At 42.0% G+C, this 25,174-nt stretch overlaps 2 protein-coding genes across 2 annotated transcripts; both read left to right on the top strand.

Moving 5' to 3' along the window:
• The first annotated feature begins 3,272 nt into the window (after positions 1 to 3,272).
• On the top strand, positions 3,273 to 6,190 carry LOC129103202 (cytochrome P450 1B1-like). The gene has a single exon (XM_054613540.1). It carries the CDS (start codon positions 3,527 to 3,529, stop codon positions 5,102 to 5,104), a length of 1,578 nt encoding a protein of 525 aa, XP_054469515.1. The 5' UTR covers positions 3,273 to 3,526; the 3' UTR covers positions 5,105 to 6,190.
• Positions 6,191 to 7,280: 1,090 nt separating this feature from the next.
• LOC129103140 (cytochrome P450 1B1-like) lies at positions 7,281 to 9,994 on the top strand. Its single transcript, XM_054613441.1, has one exon. It carries the CDS (start codon positions 7,506 to 7,508, stop codon positions 9,078 to 9,080), a length of 1,575 nt encoding a protein of 524 aa, XP_054469416.1. The 5' UTR covers positions 7,281 to 7,505; the 3' UTR covers positions 9,081 to 9,994.
• Positions 9,995 to 25,174: the final 15,180 nt, after the last annotated feature.

The raw sequence follows: 25,174 nt of genomic DNA, 5'->3' as shown, positions 1-25,174 counted from the left end.
ACTGTGCCCCTGCGTGTCTTTTCTCAGGCTATTTACACAAAAACAACAATCATGTCAGACAGTGACTCTTTTTCCAAGTATTTCTCTTTCCTCGTATTGTAAGCCACTTGGCAATCCAAAGCATCCTCGTTTCAAACATCACCATCTCTAACTAGCAATGTCCGGTGGTTACCTCCTGGCTGCCTGAGATGGCTCTTGCCTAGAAGATGTTTTTGTTGGTCTGTTTATTGGTTTGTTGGGTTGTTTTGGGCAGCAGCTTTTTTAGTCTTGGCTCACCTTCGTTCACTCAAGAATTATTATTTTATTTTTTTCTTCAAATTCCTGCGTTCTCTCTGCTCTTCCCTTTCCCAAATCCCACCAGCTCCCCAACTGCCTTTTGGACCCCTGGCTTTCCTCTCGCCTGCCCCCTCACACCCCGAAACCCCTACCCCCCTCTTCCCTCTTCCTTCCTCCCTGTTGGTGCTGTGCGTGACAGTAGCTCACTGAGAAGTGGAAATGAGACTAGTAAACAATGATTAGCTCCAGAGCCGGGGCAGCCTGGTCTACCATTGGCCCTGTCTCCGAAACAGCTAGCGCCCACCCGCCAGCACATGACATGCAGCGACCCTATCCCCTCCTACGCCCCCCCCCCAGTCCCTCCAAAAACTCCCCCTTAGCCAGAGTCAACGCAGGGTCAGGGCAAACCTTTCACAGCCAGGTTACAAGGGGTAATCACAGGCAAACACAGCAGCCACACGCAAAACGCACACACGACACACACCCCCACCCACCCCCGTTTCCAACCCCGGGCCTCCAACCCTCCCACGCACGCACACACAAACCCTAACCCCCACTCCCCCTTCTCCCGCCACCCAACCACCCCCTTCCTCAGCCACAAACCTGGCTCTAATTAGCGTGATGGGGATGCGAGTGGCCACATGTGTATGAGGAGCAGACTCAGTCGAGGAGGAGGCAGTGGTGGTGTTGGTGGAGGTAGGGGGGAGGGGGGGTTCCCCCTATAGGAATAAAGGAGAGAAGAAACAGTCATCCCAGTGCAGCCAGTGTATTCGAAGACATTGCTATGTCTCTGGTTAACCGAGGAATCATTCTGGAGGCTTTGGTGCTCAGCCACACCGCATTTCTCAAGACAAACAGCTCTCAAGCCGAGCTCTGAACCAGCAAAACTCTCGCCATCTACAAAAGGCTGTTTAAGGACCATTATTGTGAAATAATGAAGCATAACACATAATGTAGTTACACTTAAGTTACTGTTATTGTGGCCTCTCTGTTTGTCTTCACAATTTGAGCATGCTGTGCCTAAAAGATCTGTTATTTCTTTTTTTTTAAAATCAGCTATACATAAGTTTGTGAGAGTGGTCGGATTGTAAAAGCGTAACTTAATACACAAACTTATTGCTATATCTATTAAAGCACTGAAATGATTGCTTTGAAGATCCAGTTAATTAATCTAAAGGTTGTAAATAATCCACTGTCACAAATAAAACTTAATGTTGAATTATACAGACAGGAGAGGGTTAATGTTCTATATGAGTATGAGATATGTGGGCTGCATATAATGATACCTTCTCCTGCCTCCTTGTCTGCCTCCTTTTGACTTTATCATTTGTTTTCATAATGGGTACATAGCTCAGTGTCAATAATTATTGTAAAACACATTTAAAAAACGTTTGTCATCATTCTCCCACTTTCCCCAACCCCTCCTCCTCCTCATTTCTTGATGATAATGACTGACTGTGCTTGTGTGGCAGTGGAGTTTATGTCCCTCTGACTAAGCACTTTGCTTCGATAAGGTCAGCACCTCCATACAAACATAAAGTCCAAATCTCTCTGTCTGTCCCTCTGACAAAACATTTAGGGACAAGACTCTTTAGCTAATGTTAATGTGCAACTGTAAAAACATAGAAAAAAAGTTAAACATGACCAGGATTCAGATTTTAGATCAGTTTAATGTGAATTTTCTTTTTTTCCTTTCTGAATCCCCCATATTTCATGGGAATGTAGTGGAACTCAAAAGGATAATTAATGTGAAAGGTTGCGCTTGGATTTTGTTGTGGTATGATGTAACCTGGAGTGTCAAACAAAACAGCAGTTCATCAGCTAGAAAAAAAAAAATACAAGACAATGTAGAAATTTTAATTATCAATATTTATTGGTTTGTCCACACCATTTAGTCTTGTGCTAAATTAAGATTTCAGTGAAATGAATCTGCCACTGTCAGATGCCGAAGTAAAAAAAAATGGGTCTGGTTTAAAGACAGAAGAATGAAATATATGACTGAGATATTTCCATACGGGTCATTGAGATAAAATGTATCTTGAAGTTTATGTGATCTTCTTTTAAATCTGAAGTGGGGGTTTTTTTCTCTAATATATAATGTTTTTCATTTAAATCAGTGCGTTATATTCCCTGTTAATTTAATGATTGGAAATGAATGAGCGTGTTTATTTTTATTTTTTTTTTTTTTGGTATAAAGCTTTACGTATAAAATGAAACGTCCGGTGTCTGGAGTCGGGCTGTGTGGTGCGTTACTTTCTCTCAACTTTTTTTTCTGACAAACTGACAAACTAACTTCAGAATAATTTGACAAAGACTCAGAAGTAAAACACTGATCGGCTTTTTTGAAATCGCTCTAATTGATCGCCACATACTAAACACATATTTAAGCGAATCATTAAAGACACGTTACTGCAAATAGATTACATCTGGTTAAATTCCCAGAGGACGCTTAAGCATGCTTTTTAAGCAGATCTAAATACAGCCTAATTTATTGAATAAGTATATTATGTCAGGTAACTGAACATATAATTACGCTTAAACAGATCTTGTACAACTTAAATGTTATTCTAAACTTAGTCAAGAGTCAGACAAACCGTATGCAAACAGGTTTCTTTTCAAGCCAAAGTGCGCCCGCTGAATCCTCTGCAGCTAGAAAATAAATCATGACAGAAAGATAAACTTTGTAGCATGCAAACTCTGCCAGTCGTCCAATTAGTAAAACAAATTGGCTCGACACGTTTCCTACTGAATCGGTCACCAGTTGCTGACTCTTTTTCTCTCTCTCTCTCTCTCTCTCTCTCTCTCTCTCTCTCTCTCTCTCTCTCTCTCTCTGCAGCGCTCTATCAAGTGCGCGCCTCCAACAGCGAGCGACAACGCAGAGATGATACAGTGGGGTCTGCAGGGCTACCACAATGGGAGGAGTATAAAAAGTTACCCTGAGCCCTGCCCACCAACTGCAAAACATATAAGAAGCTGGAGTGGAGCAAAAAGCAGGCACTAAAGCCTTAAATCTCCAAGAAAAGACTGACTAAAGACTAAAAAACCTCACCTTTACTCACTTCTTGCATCATTTGATTCAGGATCTCGCTCTGTGACCTCACCGGCTTATGATTGAGATATCTTAAATATTTTTTTTTCTCATCTGATATGGATATTTTGATTTATTGCTTCGAAACCTTGAGCTGAACAGACTTTCTTGAAAGGTGAAGGTGTTGAAGGTAAAACATTTTTGAGGAAGACGTTTGACACAATGGCACTGGACACAGAGTTTGGTGTGAAGGGCAGCAGCATCATCAGGGAATGGAGTGGACAGGTCCAGCCTGCTCTGGTCGCCTCCTTTGTTTTTCTCTTCTGTCTGGAAGCCTGTCTGTGGGTCAGAAACCTCAGGCTTAAGAGAAGACTGCCGGGACCCTTCGCTTGGCCGGTGGTGGGCAACGCCATGCAGCTGGGCCAGATGCCTCACATCACCTTCGCCAGGCTAGCCAAAAAATACGGCAATGTGTACCAGATACGGCTGGGCTGCAGCAATATTGTGGTTCTGAATGGAGACAGGGCGATACGGGAGGCTCTCATACAGCACAGCACAGAGTTTGCAGGCAGACCAAACTTTGTCTCTTTCCAGGCTGTCTCAGGGGGTAAAAGTATGACATTTACTAATTACAGCAAACAGTGGAAAGCACACAGGAAAATAGCCCAGTCCAGCCTCAGATCCTTTTCCTCTGCAAACAGTCAGACCAAAAAAGCATTTGAGCAACACATTACAGCCGAGGCAATGGAACTGGTGCAGGTATTTTTGCGCCACAGCAATGATGGACAGTATTTTGACCCTGCTAATGAATTGGCAGTAGCTGCTGCCAACATCATGTGCGCTCTCTGCTTTGGGAGGCGATACGAACATGAAGACCTGGAGTTCAGGACCATGTTGAAAAAGTTGGACAAGTTTGGGGAGACAGTTGGGGCAGGTAGCTTGGTAGACGTCATGCCCTGGCTTCAGTCCTTCCCTAACCCAGTTCGCAGTGTCTATGAAAACTTCAAAAACCTCAACGAGGAGTTTTTCGCCTTCGTGAAAGACAAAGTGGTGCAGCACAGAGAGTCCTTCAACCCCGATGTGACCCGGGACATGAGTGACGCCATCATCAACGTGATCGAGCACAGACAGGACAGCGGACTGACCAAAGAGTTTGTGGAAGCAACAGTCACAGATCTGATTGGAGCGGGTCAAGACACAATATCAACTATCATGCAGTGGATCCTCCTGCTCTTGACCAAATACCCAGACATGCAAGCCAAACTGCATGAGCTTATAGACAAAGTAGTAGGCCAAGACAGACTGCCATCAATTGAGGACAGAAGCAGTCTGGCCTACCTGGACGCCTTCATCTACGAGACCATGCGCTTCACCAGCTTCGTCCCCGTCACCATCCCACACTCCACCACCTCAGACGTCACCATCGAGGGTCTCCACATCCCCAAAGACACAATTGTCTTCATCAATCAGTGGTCCGTCAACCATGACCCGCTGAAGTGGAAGGACCCTCACATTTTTGACCCCGCACGCTTCCTTGATGAAAACGGTGCCCTCAACAAGGGCATAACCAGCGGTGTGATGATTTTTTCAACAGGTAAAAGACGCTGCATCGGCAACCAGATCGCCATGGTTGAGGTGTTTTTATTCGCAGCGGTTCTGCTGCACCAGTGCAGCTTTGAGAGCGACCCCTCTGAGCCCCTCACTCTTGACTGCTCGTATGGGCTCACGCTGAAGCCCCTCCGATTCTGTGTCAGCGCCAAGCTCAGGGGAAAGCTGCTTGGCATAGTTTCCCCAGCATGAACAGAGTGTCCCAATACTGTGACTCAAGGCCAGCAAACACTTTTCCACCAATGACATTATACAGTGAGTATCACAATACCTGCACTAAATCCTACTGTTGTATGATTTTCATATTTAATAATGATATTTAATGGCAATTTTAACACGGTCTGTATTTGAATTATTGTTGGTGCAGGGCTGAGAATATGATGTCAAAGATGAAATACTAGCTACAGGTTGTATTAAACGTTGTGGAATCAGTGCATAGGTATTCAATTTCTGCTTCACAAATTATTCCGTACTTGATCAGATTCTGTTCATAATTCTGAGTTGAGTGCTTGTTTAAAATCCACTATTGCGCATGTACATGTATGATGTGTTTGCAGGAAATAGCTACATCCCTTCAATGTCAATTTAAACTGATATAACTGTATATGAAATGCTCGTGAATGTTATAAAGTCACTTGATGACTTCTTGTTCTCCTTTGTAATATGTAAGAATATATTTAACCTTTGCCACGTAAAGCAGTAACAAAATATTTTTTTATAACTTTAGATTTCAGGTGTGACAATCAATGTAATGGAGTTTAATGTATTTCACTATCTACTGTACTCAAAGCTTATGAACACATTAAACAAAGAATGCTGATCAAAGTGAAGGAAATTGGCTGGCATGTTTGTGAAGGAGGAAGTCTTTCATCAAGGGACATCCATCCCAGTCTTTAGGATGAAGAAGAGACACTGCCATGAACCATGAACGCTTCACAAACTTCATGCACCCAGGGTTCAGATTTACTGTATAAGCACTGCAGCTACCCCGATCTAGACACACAAGTCTCACCAGTACAACAAAACCACACGTGCAACAAATTTCGTTCACTTATGAGGCATTCCCACTTTTCAAAGCTACATGGATGTCACTGGTCTTCTTTAAGCCTCTGCATTCAGGACTGGATGTTACAATGCCCAATGGATGTGTTTCTCTGCATTGAATGTTTAAGCAGTCCTCATAGAGGATGTTATGCTATCAATATGTTGCTTTATATGATGGAAAAGTGGAACAATAAGCTATATATGAAATGAATAAAGTGAATTGTCAATCGTCAATATGTCTTGTTTAATTGTCACAACATCTCACAATACTCCTTTAAACTTTCTGATCAAGACGTACATGTATAACTAGAAGTACATTCTCAGTCTCAAAGCATTTTTTAGCTAGTGTTGGCTCTGTCAGATATGTGCCAACAATGTGATATTAGACACCACCGCTGTTTAGATCTGTCTGTCATTACTCATTGTTACAAAAATACAAACCTCTGGAATACTCAATTCGGAGCTGAATACAATAAAACCAAAGCTGATGCTATTTTTAACTCCTTCCTTTTGTTGCAAAGGCACCCACATAAGCAGATTTACAGCTAAACTACATTGTCTTCAAAACTATTTTTATGCAGCCACAACCCTAACAGCTACATTATCTTGGTGACTTTTGTTTAAAGAGATATTATGCCAGCAATAATGTTGTATATATGTTTTTATGGAGCATAATAAATCATGCTGTTTGTATCTGTTCAGAGTTTGTATCTGAAGTCCTCAGCTTTCCTGGTGATATCCCAGAGCCTTTTTCCCTGTATGGTTATAATTAACAGCTTGGCTGTAAATAACAGAAACCAAATCATGTTTAAAATGGCCACGGAAAGTCCATAGGAAAGTGCAAACAGCAAAGTAATCTAACCCCAGCGGGGAAAACAATCAACTCCAGCTTATTGCCCATTACTTATACTATGCTCTACCAGTACCATACATCAATCAATTCCATCACATTGCTAAAGTTCTTTATTTTTCAACATTTTCAACATTTACAACTTAATATAATATATTTCGTAACAAATACCTCTCAGGCCACACATGAGTTAAAATTCATGGTAATCTCTAGTTATTTTTTCTGGCAATACAGCTGTAAATCTGTAGATTTTGGCAACAGAGTCTATTAGTTAGCTGCTCTCCTTTTCCGTCATTCTACAATAGACCCTGCCGGAAGGAGGCCTGAGTGAGAATAGGACTAAGGTCTGCAGGCTGTGGTCAAAGTGGGAGGGGAGAGATAATAAAAAAACCTGAGTCGCTGACCCCTCCCACCATGGAGATACATATAAGAAAGTGTTAAGGCTTGAACCTGATCAAGCCCTTCTCACTAGCTTCTGTGGCAGATGGGTGAGACAGCATCTGAGTGCTGCTTGTAGTAGTTTTATCTTGGCTATTTTGTCTGTCCATTAATAATATAGGTAAACAAAACATTAGGAATTTGTATTTTTAATTAATGTAAAACTGCGCAAAGAGGAACCACAGGAAAGTGTTCCGTTTTTAGAGAACATTGCCTTTTTGTTGGACGCAGTGGATAATAGACAAACTACCGGATAACACAATGGCTCAAATAGACACAGAGTTTGGTGTGAAGGGCAGCAGCATCATCAGGGAATGGAGTGGACAGGTCCAGCCTGCTCTAGTCGCCTCCTTTGTTTTTCTCTTCTGTCTGGAAGCCTGTCTGTGGGTCAGAAACCTCAGGCTTAAGAGAAGACTGCCAGGGCCCTTCGCTTGGCCGGTTGTGGGCAACGCCATGCAGCTGGGCCAGATGCCTCACATCACCTTCGCCAGGCTAGCCAAAAAATACGGCAATGTGTACCAGATACAGCTGGGCTGCAGCAATATTGTGGTTCTGAATGGAGACAGGGCGATACGGGAGGCTCTCATACAGCACAGCACAGAGTTTGCAGGCAGACCAAACTTTGTCTCTTTCCAGGCTGTCTCAGGGGGTAAAAGTTTGACATTTACTAATTACAGCAAACAGTGGAAGATGCACAGGAAAATTGCTCAATCAACGATCAGAGCATTCTCATCTGCTAACAGCCAAACCAAAAAGGCCTTTGAGCAGCAAATTGTTGCTGAAGCCACAGAGCTAGTTGAGATTTTCCTTAAACTCAGTGCTCACGGCCAGTATTTCAACCCTGCTCATGAGCTGGTAGTAGCTGCAGCCAATGTGATTTGTGCCTTGTGCTTTGGAAAGCGTTATGGACATGATGATGTTGAGTTTAGAGCCCTGTTAGAGAGGGTAGATAAGTTTGGAGAGACAGTAGGGGCTGGCAGCTTGGTAGATGTGATGCCATGGCTTCAGTCTTTCCCCAATCCAGTCCGCAGCATGTTCAAGAACTTTAAAGACCTGAATACAGAGTTCTTTGGGTTTGTCCAGAACAAGGTGGAGGAGCACAGAGAGACATTTGATCCAGCAGTAACGAGGGATATGAGCGATGCCATTATTGCCGTGATTGACAATGCTGATGGTGACAACGGGCTCACCAGAGGCCACACAGAGGGGACAGTGTCCGATCTGATTGGTGCAGGTCTGGATACCATCTCCACATGTCTTCACTGGATTGTTCTTCTGCTGGCTAAACACCCGGAGATACAAACCAAACTCCATGAGCTCATTGACAAAGTGGTGGGGCGAAACAGGCTTCCATCTATTGAGGACAGAAGCAGTCTGGCCTACCTGGACGCCTTCATCTACGAGACCATGCGCTTCACCAGCTTCGTCCCCGTCACCATCCCCCACTCCACCACCTCCGATGTCACCATTGAAGGTGTCCACATCCCCAAAGACACAGTTGTCTTCATCAATCAGTGGTCCGTCAATCACGACCCCTTGAAGTGGAAGGATCCACATATGTTTGACCCCTCTCGCTTCCTGGATGAGGAGGGCTCCCTAGATAAGGACATCACCAACAATGTTATGATCTTCTCAGCAGGGAAGAGAAGATGTATTGGGGACCAGATTGCCAAAGTTGAGATATTTTTGTTCTTCGCAATTCTACTCCACCAGTGTACCTTTGAGAAATGTGCCAATGAGGACCTGTCTTTGAACTGCTCCTATGGTTTGACACTGAAGCCTTTACATTACAAGATTTCTGCCAAACTCAGGGGAGAATTACTGGAAGGCAAATAGAACAGTTGTTAAACTGGTTCTCCAATTAAAGAACAGCAATGCAATATAAGGTATGTGTTCAAAACCTTCAAAAAAATATCTATGTTTTGTATTGCAAAGGACTTTTTGCAATAAGCTTAAATTATCCTAAAATATGCAAAATATAAGCTTTCTTACTTCTGCTGACATTTAAAATTGTGACACAGACAATATATTTCACTTTTTTTCAACATTTCTCGTAGTTAATGTATAACAAGCTTGCACATTGTTAATGGCATTGGCAAACTTGTGAGTCATATCTGGGCCCAACAGCAATTTTACTCCTCAGCTATGAAAAACTGTGATTGACTGAAAATCTAAATATATCTGCAATGGCTATGCCACATCATGTTAGCAAAAGAAAAAATTGTAATGAAAGTTTTGATGTGTTTGCCCTAAACCACAATTCATGATAAACGTAAAGAATGTATTGTTATTTATATGAGGGTATTTAGTGGAGTTGCCCTAAGTTGCAATATAAACTGGTGGTGATGAATCAGTTTCACTTTAAGCATTTTGTTTTTCTCGCTGATGGGGAGAAACCATGTGCCAGCTGTGTGGTCTCAACTGAGCAGTTATTCACCCAGACACTCATTTATCTTCCTATGTATTGAAGTTTTTCATATTAAAACTTAATACAAATAAAGCGTGCAAGTCCTCTTGAATCATGTAATCTTAAATCATTCATAATACTGTTGTATTCTGAAAATAACTCATGTCACATATAACTAACGGTGTGTCAAATAGCCTCTTGGTTATACTGTCTCCTTCCTTTACTGCATAATACATCATGATTTATTTGGCATACCACATTGTATGAATAATAAGCTGTGTTGAATTGCTAAATAATGGTTTCATAATGAACCCAGTGTAATGCAATATGTAATCTACAATGCACAATAAACATTTTGTATTGATTTCTAACTGAATTGGTGAGATTTTTGACGGAGCAGTCACAGTGTTGAGAACTGCAGAGAGGTCAAAGAGATAATAATAGATCCTGATATCTGGTTTCAGTGTTGTTGTGAAAGATTAAAATGGGTTACAGGCCCTGCATGCTCTTGTTCTCCACCCCTTACAAGCAGGCTGTGCCTCAGTACATCAGTAGAGGCAAGAGTAAGAAGCTACAAGGTTCACTCGTCAATATTCAACAGGGAGCGCGCTGTACTTTTGACTGCTGTACTTTTGACTGCTGTCCTTTTGACTGCTGTCCTTTTGACTGCTGTCCTTTTACCCAAAATAACACATTCAGATTAAGCCAGCAGTGTTATCTCCCATTTATTAATGAACTCAATTCATTCTTTTTTTCCCTTTAACTGACATCATAAGCAATAATAATAAAGACTAGCGATCTAAGACGTGCCTATTTTGGCATTAGGGAGAAGGCAAATTAAGTAATCACTTTGAGTTTACTAAATTACCATATAAACACTGTTACAGAGGGGGTCACATTAGGTGGCATGCCAGTAAGCAATATTTTTTACTTTATTTTTGATACTTTAAGCGCTTTATGCTGATGATACGACTGTACTTATAGGTAACATTTTGAATAAAAGGCTTTCATGTTATTGAGTATTTTTACATTGGTGTTTTTTACATTGTTATATTTAAGTAAGATCTGTGTACTTTTTCCACAAATGTCAGTTGTTACACACAAACTCACATGACAAAGTCATTTTTCATGGCTTTCAAATGCTGCTTTCTGGCATTCAACCTGACATGACCCTCCTGTGTTTGCAAGTGTCTGCCATTGTGAATACGCTTTCCATTATATATCACCTTCAGTATAATAACATTATGATATGATATGATATGATATCTATCTACACCGACAAACATAGTCGACAACCTTCTGAAAATTCTTCCTCCTAACTAACTTTCTTTATTTTGGGATTTTTGCTGTACGTATGGTACATAAATATTAGTTTAGATGTGGGTTAGCAGCTTATCTCATCCCCCCTCTTCTTTTTATCTCCCCTTCCATGCCACATGGGAGCATTTCCTCAGTGCCTGGTCCTTGTCTACCTGCATATTTGCAGAAGCAGCTGTGGCTGAACTCTGAGGGAGGCTTGTTTTCACTGAGGTTAATACAGAGCAGGCTGAAGACATTCTGTACTCCAACAGACTCTCTCTCCCTCTCTCCTTGCTCTGACACAGCAAGGACCCTAGAGGGGAGGAATGGGCCGCCTAAACTCCCCCGTTTCCATCACTGCTTCCCATAACATCCTTGAAATGTGTCCAGCTGAAAGACTTCCTTTCACCCCGAGTCACCCACTCTCCGCTCCACATGCCCCGCAGCCTTCGACCTGCGGAGTTTCACTCCTTAAAGGAAAACAGAAAAAGTGTACAGGCTGAGCTTATTCACATTCTGCACGTACACGGAGCCACAGAGCGACCTCCCACAAGGTTCCCTCCGCTTCCAGCAGATACAGCTCAGCACTCTATCAAAAAAAAACCTCCTCTGCTAGAGGTTTGAAACGCAAACTGCGGTCACTGTCTGGTAGATGACACAAAGTAAAGGTAGAATTACTTGGAAGCAGACAAATGCAATTCTCCAGAAAATATTTTCCCCTGCCATCATCTGCTGCAAGTCAGGAGAATATTTTGTCTGAGCTGAAAGCGGCCTCTTGCTCGTATTCAGCCAGACTTTCCTATCGCGCCGCCCTCAAAACCAACACGCTGACCACAGCAACATTCAAAATCCAAAATGTTGCAGACAAATAATGTGACTGTAAATCTGTGACTCTTCGTTCTGACCCACAGCATCAAACATCAAAGGAGATCATTAATCATTCTGCTGCCAAAAAAAAAGTGTTCCAGTAAACATTTTTCTTTGAATAACAAGAATTTACAGCTAGTGTGGGGGGAAAAAAGAGACTAATGCTAAGTAACTATGAACTTTTTCCCAGAGAACACATTGGACCGACAAAGGTGACATTTCCAACAAGATTTATTTGGCATACCACATTGTATGAATAATAAGCTGTGTTGAATTGCTTCTGTCTATTTACAGTAGCTTATTTATACAGCATGATTTTCATAAGATATTTTGCTCCAGTTTATAGAAACACTCTCTCTGCGGTAATTTGACCCCAAAAGGGAAATGTCATCTTTTGCCCTTGACACTTTAGTCATCCCCTCCTTTCCTACACTGACGCTACATGTTTTAAAATAATGTCATCCTGTCATCAGAGCAAATTGCAATGTGCAAAGAACTCCATTGTGTCCAAAAACAAAATGGAAATAACTGTAATTTGCAATCTGATTCAGTGTAATATATTCCACTGTAGATGTGTGATGTTCCATTTCTTAGCTCAATAAATGTTTCCCCTCTTTTGAAGCCCCCTGTGGAATTAAGTCATTGACATAAACACTGAGCAGGGGTTATAACAATGTTCCAGTTGACATTATAATCAAGTCATGCCACCTTTAAGTTTGGTGTCATGCTATAGACTCTGTGTTTTAACAAATTACTGACATGGAGTGCTACAATTAGTGATCCTTCACTTTGAGTTTTGGAAAAACGCAACCATAATAAAGACATGTGAAGTGATCCTTTTCAATACACAATTACTTAACTCATTATTATAGGGCGGGACGGTAAGGGCTTGATGTTTTGTCTGTGCCGGGACAGTGTTTTGGAGCGATTGCAAGGAGAGGACCTTTGATATAAAGCAATACAATGTGTGGTTCCATTCGCCATATTTCTTTCCATATAACAAACAATTATTTTCAGGAAGTGCAGGAGGAAGTGATCCGGGATGGTCAGTATGAGAACACGGCTAGCATGTGGTTTTTGTTCATGGATGGGAGTGTACACCAGGATCTGACAGTCGCTCATATTAACTGTGTTTAAGTGGTCATTATTGGTTGGTATGGAAACATGAGCAACCCTGTCCCTTATGATTTATGTTAAATGGCATAGCGTTAAATGGCATAGCGTTAAAATACATAGCGTGTAGTGAGTCAATAAGGGTGTGGGGTCTACGGTGCTGGAGACGTTTGTGTCTCTTCTCTTGCAGTCTGCCCTCGTCCATCACTGAGACACGCTGATATAGCGGCTGAGGTCGCGTACGGATATCCAATGTTCCTTTGTGCACTGCGGAGAGGTGATGTCACTATCGGACTGTATAAGCATAATTCAGATTCTTCACTTTCTAAAGAGCTGCACTTCCTTACTTTATTGTCAAGAACATCGGGACTTGGCAACTTTTAACTCAAGCAAACACAAAAACACCTCTTTATTTGGCAACCTAAAGAGCAAAATAGACTACTATAGTATGCATCCTACAAATAGCTCAGGATCTCATCTATCTTCGGAGTGAGTATCTGGTAAGCCCCCATAAATCCAGCACCTTCAGGAGGCCATCAATCTTGTGCAGTGTCAGAGATAAGGGTGTTTGCTCAGACGATAACAAACCACTGACACCACTCTTGTGTAATCCAGACTGGAAGATCTTCGAGAGGGACATACAAGTATCTCTGAGACGCAGACATATCTGCTTTGTTTTAAAAAGGGAGGATATTAATCAGATTATTGCTCTGTGTATTTTTTCAAGTAACATGAGAACGTTGGAAACACTCAACAGAGTGATATCCCATGCATGAGTGGGAGAGAGACTTACGATAACAAGAAGACGTGCAGATCAGTGCGACTTTTAAACTTTTTTTGAAAAGTAATGATAGCTATGAATTTTATGTTCAAAACAAAAAAGATTAGTGGGAAAATAATCTTGGGAAAAGTTGAACTAACACCTCAAACATTCTCACTTTCTACAGTGCACTTTCTCACATACAGGCATAAAACGTAATAAAAAGATTCTTGACCCTGGCAGCTAATGATGGGCAATAACCCCTGTTACACAGTCATCAATTCAACCCAATGGTTTTGGATTTGGGTTGTGAGGGATTTGTCGTTTGTTTTTGTTTTACAACTTTAACCCTTCCACAATGTGTGTTCAGTTCATTAAAGTTAATTTTAACATTTCGGTTGCCAAACAATGCCTTATTCAGCGTTCAGTTGTTCTTAGCTTCAGCATCTTGTGTCACTTCTGGTTGGAAAGAAAAACAAGATGACAACGGCCAAAATGTGTAAATCTTCAAAACTTTAGTCCACAAACCAATCGGTGACGTACACTTTTTATATACTTTTTTATATTTTATATATTTATATGGTTTGAAGCCACAATTGCCCAAAGTATTAAATGAAATAGCATTAAGATTTCCATTCATTTGAACAAACTCACAAATATCAACCCATCAAAAACAGCCCAGGAGCAAATGTACGCAGGAAGTATAAAAATGGTGTCCGTATACTTTTGGCCAAGTTGTGTACAACAGACTATACATGGTTAATCTTAGTCTGAACATCCTGCATCAGTACCAATCCGAGAGTCTGTGTCTGTGGTCTGAAACAGTGGCCTTTGCACAGTGTGGAGGGTAATCATCTGAATCCACAATGAATATGTAATATTTTATAATCACTGGTAGGAATAAGAGAGCAACATATTACCGTCATTGACATCAAGGCTAATCGAGATGCGGTCTTTCATATTCACTGTTTCAGAGAAATTACTGAGAAGTCTGGCGGAACGTTCTTTGTGTAATCATCATTATGAATGAAGAAAGAGTAATGACTATTATCTGTCATAATCTGCCTCAGTTTTCTACAATAGTGTTTGTATCTGACATTCTAGCTGATGTATTGGGATATGAAATATCTTGTAACCATCTCCCTGACAAAAAAAACTACTCATTGTTGCTATGTTAAACAAGCTACCCATAATTCTGCCCTCCACTGCGGCAGAACCCTTGTCCTTCCATCTTTCGCTTTCACGCCATCCCACTTCAAGCCCTCTTCTTGGCAACGCTCTGCGCCAAACCAAAACAATTTAGCAGTAAGCTATTTGCGTTCATAGGGATTCATTTTCTGTTGTTTTTACATTCTCCTTTTGTAGTGGGCTCTGATTGCCTGTCAGAGTTTCCCCACTCACATAGAGAGGAACAGTTTGCTGGAGCTGACCACTCTGCTGAAAATACTTTGCTCTGTAAAGACTTGGATGCTTGGAGCATGTTGGCTTGTTTTCCGTGTGGGATGTCATATTTCAGTTCCTGTTATCCTAAATGACTAGTTCACATAGTCAACGGGGTTTTACTTTCACTGAGAAAAAATATATATATATATTACGATGAAGCATTTCAACATTTTTAGGAATTATTCCTTTACATTTAAAGTTAGTATCGCTTTTGTCTATGGTTCTTTTTGTTGTAGAATTGTTTTTTACAAAGGCCTGATAAAAAAAAAAAAGATCTGTCGCAGTCAGTATCTGGAGTTAAATTCTGTTCATGTGGACACGCTCGTACACATAGACATGCTATGACGATGTGTACCATATGCTTTATTAAGCACTCACGCTTCACGACAGCACACAGGGTACCAGCACAGCAGTATTTAAGCAGGTCCATGTGTCTTACCCTGCTCAGTACTCTCTGAATTTGTTGATCATGTACGTGTTGATGGGCCAAATAAGGGCTGCAACAACTAATCAATTAAACTGATTAAAATCGATTATAACTAGAGACCATCTTACAATGTGGTCACACCGGTTGCAATGCAAAATTGGGTCACTGGCATAAAGACAGGGGGGCAATAGCCCTTTCCCCACTTCCTACCCTCTGACCTCAGGCGAGCTAGCTCACACCACACCCATCTTCAACCTCTGCCTTCATGTTGATCTCAACTACACACCTGTAAAGTTTCATGACTGCATCTTGCACGGTTGTGATGCTATCGCGTTGACAAATTCTGTCCGCAAGCACACAGGGATATTCCTGGCAAAGTACTCAAAACAGCTTCTATGGTAATTTCATGTAAAGTAGCAAGGTTGCCAACTCTCACGCGTCTGACGTGACATACACATTTTCAGACTCTGTCTCACGCTATCACTATGCCAAGGCATATCTCACAACAAATCATGACAACACTCACGCCAGCTTAATGCTCGTCCAGGGACGTGAGTCGCAAATAAAGTCAGCTACTGTCCCGCATGTTCAGGGAGTTGTCACTCCATTTGGTCCGGCACCGCCCACTGTGCTCAGGGAACAGAGGTAGAGGCAAAAAGAGAGAAGCAAGTTACCTGTGTCTGCCCTTGGAGAAAGGGCAGACACAGGTAACTTGGAGGAGGTAAGGAGGAAAGTTACTGACAATCTCATATTTGCACCAGCTTTTTCAAGAAACACAGGGACAGAGGAAGAGGGTGACAGCAGGGCAGGAACATACAAAGTCAGAGTGGTGACTTATTTAGCCACTTTTTAGCAACCTTAAAAGCTTCAAAACTGGATCCACTGACGTATTTTATAACATAGAACAAAACCTTAAAATCACCTAAGTTTGTGTTAACCACAGACCTCATTTGCGGAATCTGACCAAAACTCATTCCAAAAAACTCATTGTCTTTGACACGAGTGAAATGTAAGTGCAAATATGTTAATTTGTTTGCTACTCATTCCTACAGCACTCTATAAAGAGCACTATTTATAGGTTGTATTGTTGTAGAAATCATAGGGGAGGCAGAGAAAACATTTTTCTCAGCACCCATAACTATCTCTGTAATGCAACTCTCAATTTTGACACAAAGTACCCTTATGTGTCTACTACAAATACTACCACGTTTCCAATATATCCAACTATATCCAAGAATTAATACATTTATGTCAAATAAAACGAGTTCCATTGTAACAAAAAGAATAAAGACTTAAAAATGCAATGAGACCAAACCACAGTTTCCCCAAGTGGTTCGCAAAGACCAAGAAGAACGCACCACTGACTTTTTGGCTGGTAAAATAGGCAAGTTGGCAAGGAATTTCATCATGGATTAGTTGGGTCATGATGCATAGCAACGTCTAATAGCGTGGTGGCAGTAAGCCAGTCAATGCTGCGCCTTAAGAAGTTAATTCTACTCCATCCAATCTAATTACATTTAAAAAACAAACAGACAGAAACATCTTCTGTCTGTTTTCTCTCTGTTTTGTGATGTCGTTGTAGCTATTCTAAAGCCAATGCTTGATAAAGCTAAAGCCCGCTTCATTGACCTAAGCGTTTGTACGTTTAAACGAGCACAAAGCTGTTGAAAACGGCAGATATATTAACTCTAATTGGCTGAAATTAGCGTGGAAAGACACTGAAGCATAGCGTAACGTAGTACAGTTTTGGAATATTCATGCCATTAGTCAGATAATTCTCAGGGAACTGTTGGATCCCCAAAGTCCATTTATTTAATTTACTTTTTATTGCAGTAAAGTGCATTTTAAAAGAAGACAAGGATTACGTTTTGTTTGTTGATTAAACTCCTTGAAAAAAATAACAATGTTCTTATTTCTTTTCACAGCCTGTCCTTTTGGGACACACACAGGCACAACCAATCGGTTAGACAGGCATCCAACAATTCCTAGAAAACAGATGTCGACAGGATGTCAAATGTGTGGGTGTGGGTGACTCTCCTAGTTTCATCACACTAGCTTTCAACTGTTTGCAGGACAATACATCCGGTTAACCCTTTATGTGGGGCTCCACGCTGTATACAGGCATCTTAGTGGGTGCAGGGGGCTACTCAGGACAGAGCGAGAGGTCCTGGAACACATCTTGAGCTGGAGCGGAGGTGCGGATCATGAAGAATAACAGAGCGGGGATGAAGGGTGCTTATGGAAATGCTGGGGCTAACACAAGGTTCCGGAGACACCGTTTACTCAGCCTGCCAGCATTAGAGGACTTGGCTGGCGGTTCCTCTCCAAACTCGATCCCACGTAGGGGAAAAACGGGGAGCCGGTCGTGTTCAGAGTGTTTGTGCATCGTATCCACTCAGTATTCCAGAGATAAATTAGATGTCAAAGTTATGGCAATATTTCTGCTTTGCTGCATACCGGTACATCATCTCCAGCTCCCACTTGAAAGGATACTAAGTTCACTGGAGTGTAAAGCCATGCAATGCAACTGATGACAACAAATATGAGTTACAGCATAAAATCTTTGGTGGATGATCTCATGGCGTTATGTAAGACAGCGGTGCCCATGCCAGAACCTCAGACAGAGAGCAGGGGAGACTTTCAGGTGCATGCCGTTGAGCACGCAGCTCTCTTCTTTGCCTGCCATACTTGGAAATATTTTTTTTTTAGCTTGCTCAACTTGTTTACCCCAATAAGAATCCCAAGCCAAGCCTTTTAAAGAGGTAGGGTGGTAAAATGTTTTGGATATTGTTATAGCTTTCATGTGTACAATAAAACAAAACCATAAATCGGAACAGTTTGAATAACTAAACTCATATTTATCAGTTCAGAAGCTCCTGGTGATTACATAATGCTGTTCAGGCAGAAAAGGAGTTAACACATCTGCAGTGAGCTACCTCTGTTTGAACCATTGTGTCTGTGGGACCTCTCACACGAGGCTGCAGCTCAGCTTTCAAATACAATAACATATTTAAGCCACTTGCCCTAAAAACAATTAGATTCTTATTTCTTTAGATGAAGATAAACGACTTGATTTAGAATCATAATAACGTGTATGCTGATTAATTATGATTTACCTCTCATTGCTCGCATTATGTGAACTAGAACACGGAAAAGGATGAGGAAAATAAAGAAAGGCGTCTGGTGACAGAAAGAATCCTTACACCCCAGCACATTCAGACTGGAGTCTAAAAAGCAGCTTGACCAAGAGTGGAAACAATTGACAGGAAATTTATGATCAAAACTGCATCACCATGTGTGCGCGTCTTTGCGTATGATGAACGGTGTAGCTCTGTTTCCCAGCAACAGGAAACTGACTCGATGTGCTCTCATCTGGCTGAAAGTGCAGTTTCACCCAGTTGTACAGCTTGAATTAGAAAAGTGCCATTTGATGGCTCAGAGGAAGGGAAAGCTCTGGTCTGAACGACAGCCAGTGACTCAGATTGCTCCACACGCACGTAGGTGGCTTTGGTTTTGTCCACTAGTGACTGACCTGTGACTAGGAGACACCAGAAAAAAAAAAGAAGCATCCATAACCCCTCATCTCACCACCACCACCACCACCACCGTCCACATGCCAAGCCCCTTCCCAGTAGGCAGAATTGGCGAGACAGGAGTCGGGTTGTCTGCTCTAATTCTCCAAACTAGGATCACATAGCAGAGGAGAACCCATTAAGCGAGTCCTGGACTTTGGCTGACTCCCCCAGCAGCATAGACCCCTCATCACAACACCACCCCCCCCCACCCCCCACCCCCCGCCCCTGGCCCTTTCGCTCTCTCTCTCTCCCCACTTTTTACTCCTCCCACGCGCACTCCCACCCCCTGCTGGCTCGGGTGCCAGGAACCAAAGATGTATGGGCCTCTGCAGAACCGCCTCCAAGGTAGCACTTCTCTCCTCTGCCAGCAAAAATAAGACATTATGCTCTCTCTCGCCTTCTCTCCCTCCCGTCTCAGCAACACAATTCCCTCCGCATCACAGTGGTCAAACAGCTGCCAGGAGCTGCAGCCAACAACTACACTCTGCTGTGCCCCCTCCCCTCCCTCCTTTTCCCCCGTTATGGCTCTGAGGGAGATTTACTTTACTTAGCAAGAAAATGTATGTTTATAGATATATCATATGTCTATAGATAACATCCCTGTGTTGCATAATGACAATAAATTATCCTGACATCCTGTCCATTTGAGAGGCAGTTTGTGTTCCCTGAGATATGTTGCTATGTACACAGGAGCAGACCACTAGTTGCATTTTTTTTTTCCTAAGCTTGGAAGTAGGGTATAATATGGGTTGTAGAGTATCTGGACTTGGCCATATAAAAAAAAGACAGATACAAATATTGGCGTGCACATACACTTGGAGATAGACATGTACACCCAAACTCAGTTGTGGGGACATGTAATGGACTCATGCTCGTGCTGTAACCCCAGCCACTAATCGTAACCGTATCAATGACATGCTCTACAGTAATCCTTGCCCTAACTCTAACCCTAACCCGAGTCTAATTATAACTCTGTTCCAAATTCCCTAATCCCTGAATGGCCCCTTTTCAAAATAAGACTTTCTAATTTTAGAGGTTATATTCTTTTTTGGGAATGTGATCGCCGCACAGATTGGAAAAGAAGAAAAACAACACATAAATGTCACTATGGTCTAAGTATTTGTTGTAAGGAGAATTACGGATGTCCTGCAAGCCTTACGGTTCATCACCTTTGCCTTAAAATGATCTTAACCAACTCTAGCCTATAATTAGTTCAGCATCATGTCTTTTTATGTCTGCAAATTTTACAGACTTTAACATCCACTGAGTAAGTTTTCTAATAAAAGATTTAAAAGCGATTACGTATCAAACCGGTACCAGCAAACGGACATGCATGCGTATTTGACATCTGTCTTTGTGTTTGTGGTAGGTCATCATTATTTGGGAAGTCCAACTTGACTGTATCTAAGCGTAAATGTTCACTGACGTAATGGACACATCTGTATTTTAAGTCCAGTACAAACATGTGGACATTTGATGGCAAAGGGACGGCTGCCTGAGTCCTCCTGAGTGGACCAGCTGAGAAAACACTCCTCGCTACACACGGCGCAACATAAAAAAACTTTAAATTCCATCGCTCACATCCCATGGCACCCATTTGGTTTGGCCCAGAGCTGACATGACACCTACTCCTCATTTCATAACATACTACAGGGGAAGAGTTTAACATGCAGTATATCACTGACTGATTTATGACGAGTCATAAAAGGCAGTACAGATTCTGGTGCAGTGTTCGAGCTTTTGAGTGAGATAAGGAAGGATTTTGCAGGAAAAGTATACTTAACGCTGCTGCTCAGTCATATCCAGTTCCATCATTTTAATCGGATGACATGGGAAAATGCAGTGTGGTGCACTACCGCACAACCAACACAGGTTTTGAACTCAGCAACGCATGACAGGAGAAACACAGCGATCTATTGCCACCCAAAATGAATAATTAGTTATTTCCCAACGTTGGGTTTAGTGCCCAACCTGAAAGGGTTCTGATTTCCTAATAAGTAAATACTGATGCTGCACTTATCAATATATTTATAATAACAATGGATTGAATGTTAAATTACGTTGGCTGATCGCTGAACTTCATAAAGTTGATGATACCTGCCTGGCATTAAGCACAGTTGAATATGTTGCAAAGGAAACAAGCCTACCTATTTGTTATATATCTAGCTCTTGGTAGTGCACAGCAACTACATTAAGTGGGGATGTGATCACACTAATGTTACTATGACATCACTGTCACAGAACTGGCCATTAATGGTTCAACTCAGTAATCAAATAGAACATACAATAGAATTTAGTGCTTAGAAGCTCAGATGCAAACTTTTCAACTGAATATACATATTGCAATCATCCCCAAGAGAGCTACACATCGGTCCCTAGCTTTCATCCCATAATGCATCTTTTTTCCTAATGGCTGTGGTGACTTGTGTGACCATGTCCCTACTCATAACGCTTGTGTGGTCATACAGTGGTTTAAATAGCATGACAGTGATGTGAACCATTATCCTGTGGTAGGCAGGATTTGATGATTTTTAGCTTTTATGAAACACTCAATCGTGTTCCCTTACACACACGCATGAAGTTCAACTTTAAGTTCTCTCCAGACATTGTAAATACAACGAACAAAAGAATGAATCATTACTACAAACCATGTGGACAACATAGTGATGACAAATACTGTAGACTCAACATCAAATCTAAACTATTTAAAAAATAGGGCCTCAATTGCCTAGGGAGGTATTTTCACAGATTGTTTATTTTTCTTACAGTCCAGTATTTAGACTTGTGTCAATTTAGAATATTTAGAAAAGATTAGAGGCTAATTGGGAGTGATGTAGTACAGAAGAACTGGAGAGAGAGCAAAAGGCATCTCTGTGACTCACCCTTGTTACCTCATGACCTTAAACAGACAGTTAAGAGGGCATTAAGAGACCAGTGCTCAATAAAACAAGTTTAACAGATTCATTTTCAGTTCGCTTCCACAAGGTTAAAAAGTATTGAGGTACAATGACCAGCCTTCTTGTTGACATCTGACTTCTAGCATAGATAATAAACGCAATGTTTTGTGACATTGTTTCTTTCTTCAGAATGCACTAGAAATGGAGGATTTACTGAATAGCATGCTGAAAAAATGAATCAAAATAACAGCCAGGAAGAGAATACAGAATAAAGAAAGCCAGCACCATCCATAGCTCAACACATTTCTGGGAATTGTGCTCATTTATGCAAAAGCATTGTTAATTTGTCAGAGTGCTAATTAGATGTAAGCAGACCTTGTTGCTCAGCATGCCAACTACAACACACATGGGAAACGGTGCTCTCACACTGAGGAAATGACTGAGCTGGATTGATGGAATTCCATAAAGGCCGAGGACATTCATCACTGGTTGTAGAAACAGCTAAACACAAGAGCAGCTTGATGCCAGCATGAATCTGCACAGCCAAAACAGTTGATTGAGTAGACGTGGGTTTGTGGAACAGGATAGGGAAGTAACTCACTTGAAAAGGGTGAAGGAAATAAAAAAAAATCTTGAGGGATATTCGACTTTGGCAGGTCCTCACCTTGGTAATATAAGAATGTGAACCAGCAGGAGAAATATGTTTGGTTTTCAAGAGTCTGGCAGCACGTCCAAGAAGGCTTTTGCTGGCATTTTCTTTGCATTTGGACTAAAATTCAAAATGCCTTGGATACCGCTCTCAGCCGCTACATGCCATCTGATGTGGTCAGATAGTTTGCGATGAAAATATTCTATGTGATTATCTGACATTAGCTTGTGTTGTATAGGGTATTTTGAGGCATAACAAAACAGAACCATATCTTAAGAAAATAGCTTTGCCTAAGCCTCACTGCTGTGGGAAGGGGAGCAGCAACTCTTACCCAATTTTCTGGATAAGCTTGTGACATCTCTTTCAGATGAGTGTTGGGAGGAAACAGATAAAGCTTTCCATGTGGCATGTTTTTATTTTTTTAAATTTCTGGCTCATTCCTTTGCCTGGCCGCCAGAGAATGGAGTTAAATGGAGTGGTACAAGGAAGACGTGGGGAGGGGGGGAGTAAACGGAGAAACTTCAGGGGAACACTAAACATGCATGAAGGAAAATAGTCCAGATGACCGGGATGACTGGGGGACAGAACGTGTACAGATCCAGGCGAGCGGCCAAGACAAACAGACCGAGGGGGCAAAGTGGAAGCCATGGCAGGGAGAGGGGGGAGTTCAAGTAAAGTATATGGAGGCTTGGACGGGACAAGGCGAGATAAATGCCATTAGAGTGCAGAAATGAAAAAAGCCAGGAGGGGAACCTGGGACTTGTAGGAGTAGTTTCCTCTGCGGAGGGGACCTGGGTCTGGTTGAGCGGCGATACGGAGCCACCTGTTAAATGGTGCTTAACATGCACAAACATGCTGCAAACACAAATGCGCTCGCCCTCATGTGAAAATACACCGTGTACTGGGCAGAGCAAGCAGTGTGTCTAATACTGCCTGTTCCCCTCGTTCTCACATACACACTCGATAACCTCCTGGGCGCTGTGTTTTCCGCGCCATGGTTTGTACGGCCAAGTCACACAGCTTGAGCTGCAGGGAGGTCCAGGAACCCATAGGGAGATGCTACGTGACAGAGAGCAGGCTGTGTGTAAATGTGTATGTGTGTGTGTGTGTGTCAGGTTGGACGAGCCAAAGTGGATATTTAGTGAACGTCCCTGTGTGTTCGTATGAATGTATGAGTGGCAGAGTGTTTTGACAGTTGTGTACGTGCCCAAATTTGTGAGATAGAAAGGCGGTACAATGAGAAAGAGGACACAACATCTGATATCCATATGTTCATTTGGCCAAAACCATTTTTAATCAAGTTTGTGGCTTGGTGGAGTAGCTGCCTGTGAAATAAAGAACACAAAAAGAGGCGCACAACATGCATACGACCAGTCACACACAGAGAGGCTGTGTTGGTTTGTGTGAGGGCATATGAGATTCATGCTGCATCGATTGCTTGCTCTAAACTCTGAAAGTGATTCTCTCACTGTATCTTGAGGAAATGAATCATTAGGCTGAGGCCCAGTTGGGACGGCTCTGACATGGAATAAAAAGCAGCCACTCACCCCAGGCTGGTGCATTTGGAGTGCGCACCGAGACGAAGGGGAATATGGGAAGCAGCCCATGAGGGCCGTGACAGGAGGCGGGGGGATTCAAAACTGCAGATGGATGGATGCATGCAGAGGACTGGAAAGGCAGAGCTGGAGGAGAGGAGGGTTGGAATGAAGGAGATAGGGAAGGAGGTGGAGGGGGGAAAGGGGAGCCTCTGTGGCTTTGAGTCAACAGAACAACAGCTCCCAGACAAGATCGTCTTTCCTGGAACTCCACAGGAGCACTCAGCACGAAAAAGAATAATGCCTCCCACTAATCTTTCTGAGGTCATCTTCCACAAATCTTTGTCAATTGTTTTAGGATCCTGTCTCAGAACTGCAGCACTTGGAAAACTGATAACAACAGAGTTCTACAGATGAGTATATTGTGGATCGATTCAGGATTCAATCTCAAAATATTTAACAGAAATGCAGCCACTGACTGCAGTAAGATGGCAGTACAGTTATACTTTAATTTAATAGCTTTTCTTTTCAGTTTTCTCCTTTTGTTCTATTGTGTCACTTTGTCACTGATCAATCATATACAAGCTGATTTTACTTTAAACTGTTTATAACATGTCAATTTTTTTTTTTTTTTGCATTCCACGTACCAAAAAACCTCGTAATCAAACGAACGAAAACTTCACAGCGTGGCCTGTTAACTTGACATGAGTAATCAGAATCTCACTGCGTATATCACACTGCGTTCCACTGAAAATCCAACGTGGGAAGTTCCCTGTAGAATTTTCTGACCTTTCACCTCTGTGATCCCCAATGTATGGGCGTAGAAAAAACATCCATGCAATGTTAAACAGCTGCACTTCCTAACTAAGGTTATATTCATGTCCGATGAATACCCCCCTTGTGATTATGCACAGTTTCCCTCATTATGCTGCAAATTCAATATAACAGTGCATATCAA

The sequence above is a fragment of the Anoplopoma fimbria genome, chromosome 15, assembly GCF_027596085.1.
Source record: "Anoplopoma fimbria isolate UVic2021 breed Golden Eagle Sablefish chromosome 15, Afim_UVic_2022, whole genome shotgun sequence".
Classification (NCBI taxonomy): Eukaryota; Metazoa; Chordata; class Actinopteri; order Perciformes; family Anoplopomatidae; genus Anoplopoma; species Anoplopoma fimbria.
The sequence above is the reverse complement of the archived record's forward strand: the minus strand, read 5'-3'. Positions and strand labels throughout refer to the sequence as shown.

Excerpts from the sequence above, each read along its gene's own strand:
- LOC129103202 (XM_054613540.1), top strand. The coding sequence starts at position 3,527 with ATGGCACTGGACACAGAGTTTGGTGTGAAGGGCAGCAGCATCATCAGG.
- LOC129103140 (XM_054613441.1), top strand. The coding sequence starts at position 7,506 with ATGGCTCAAATAGACACAGAGTTTGGTGTGAAGGGCAGCAGCATCATC.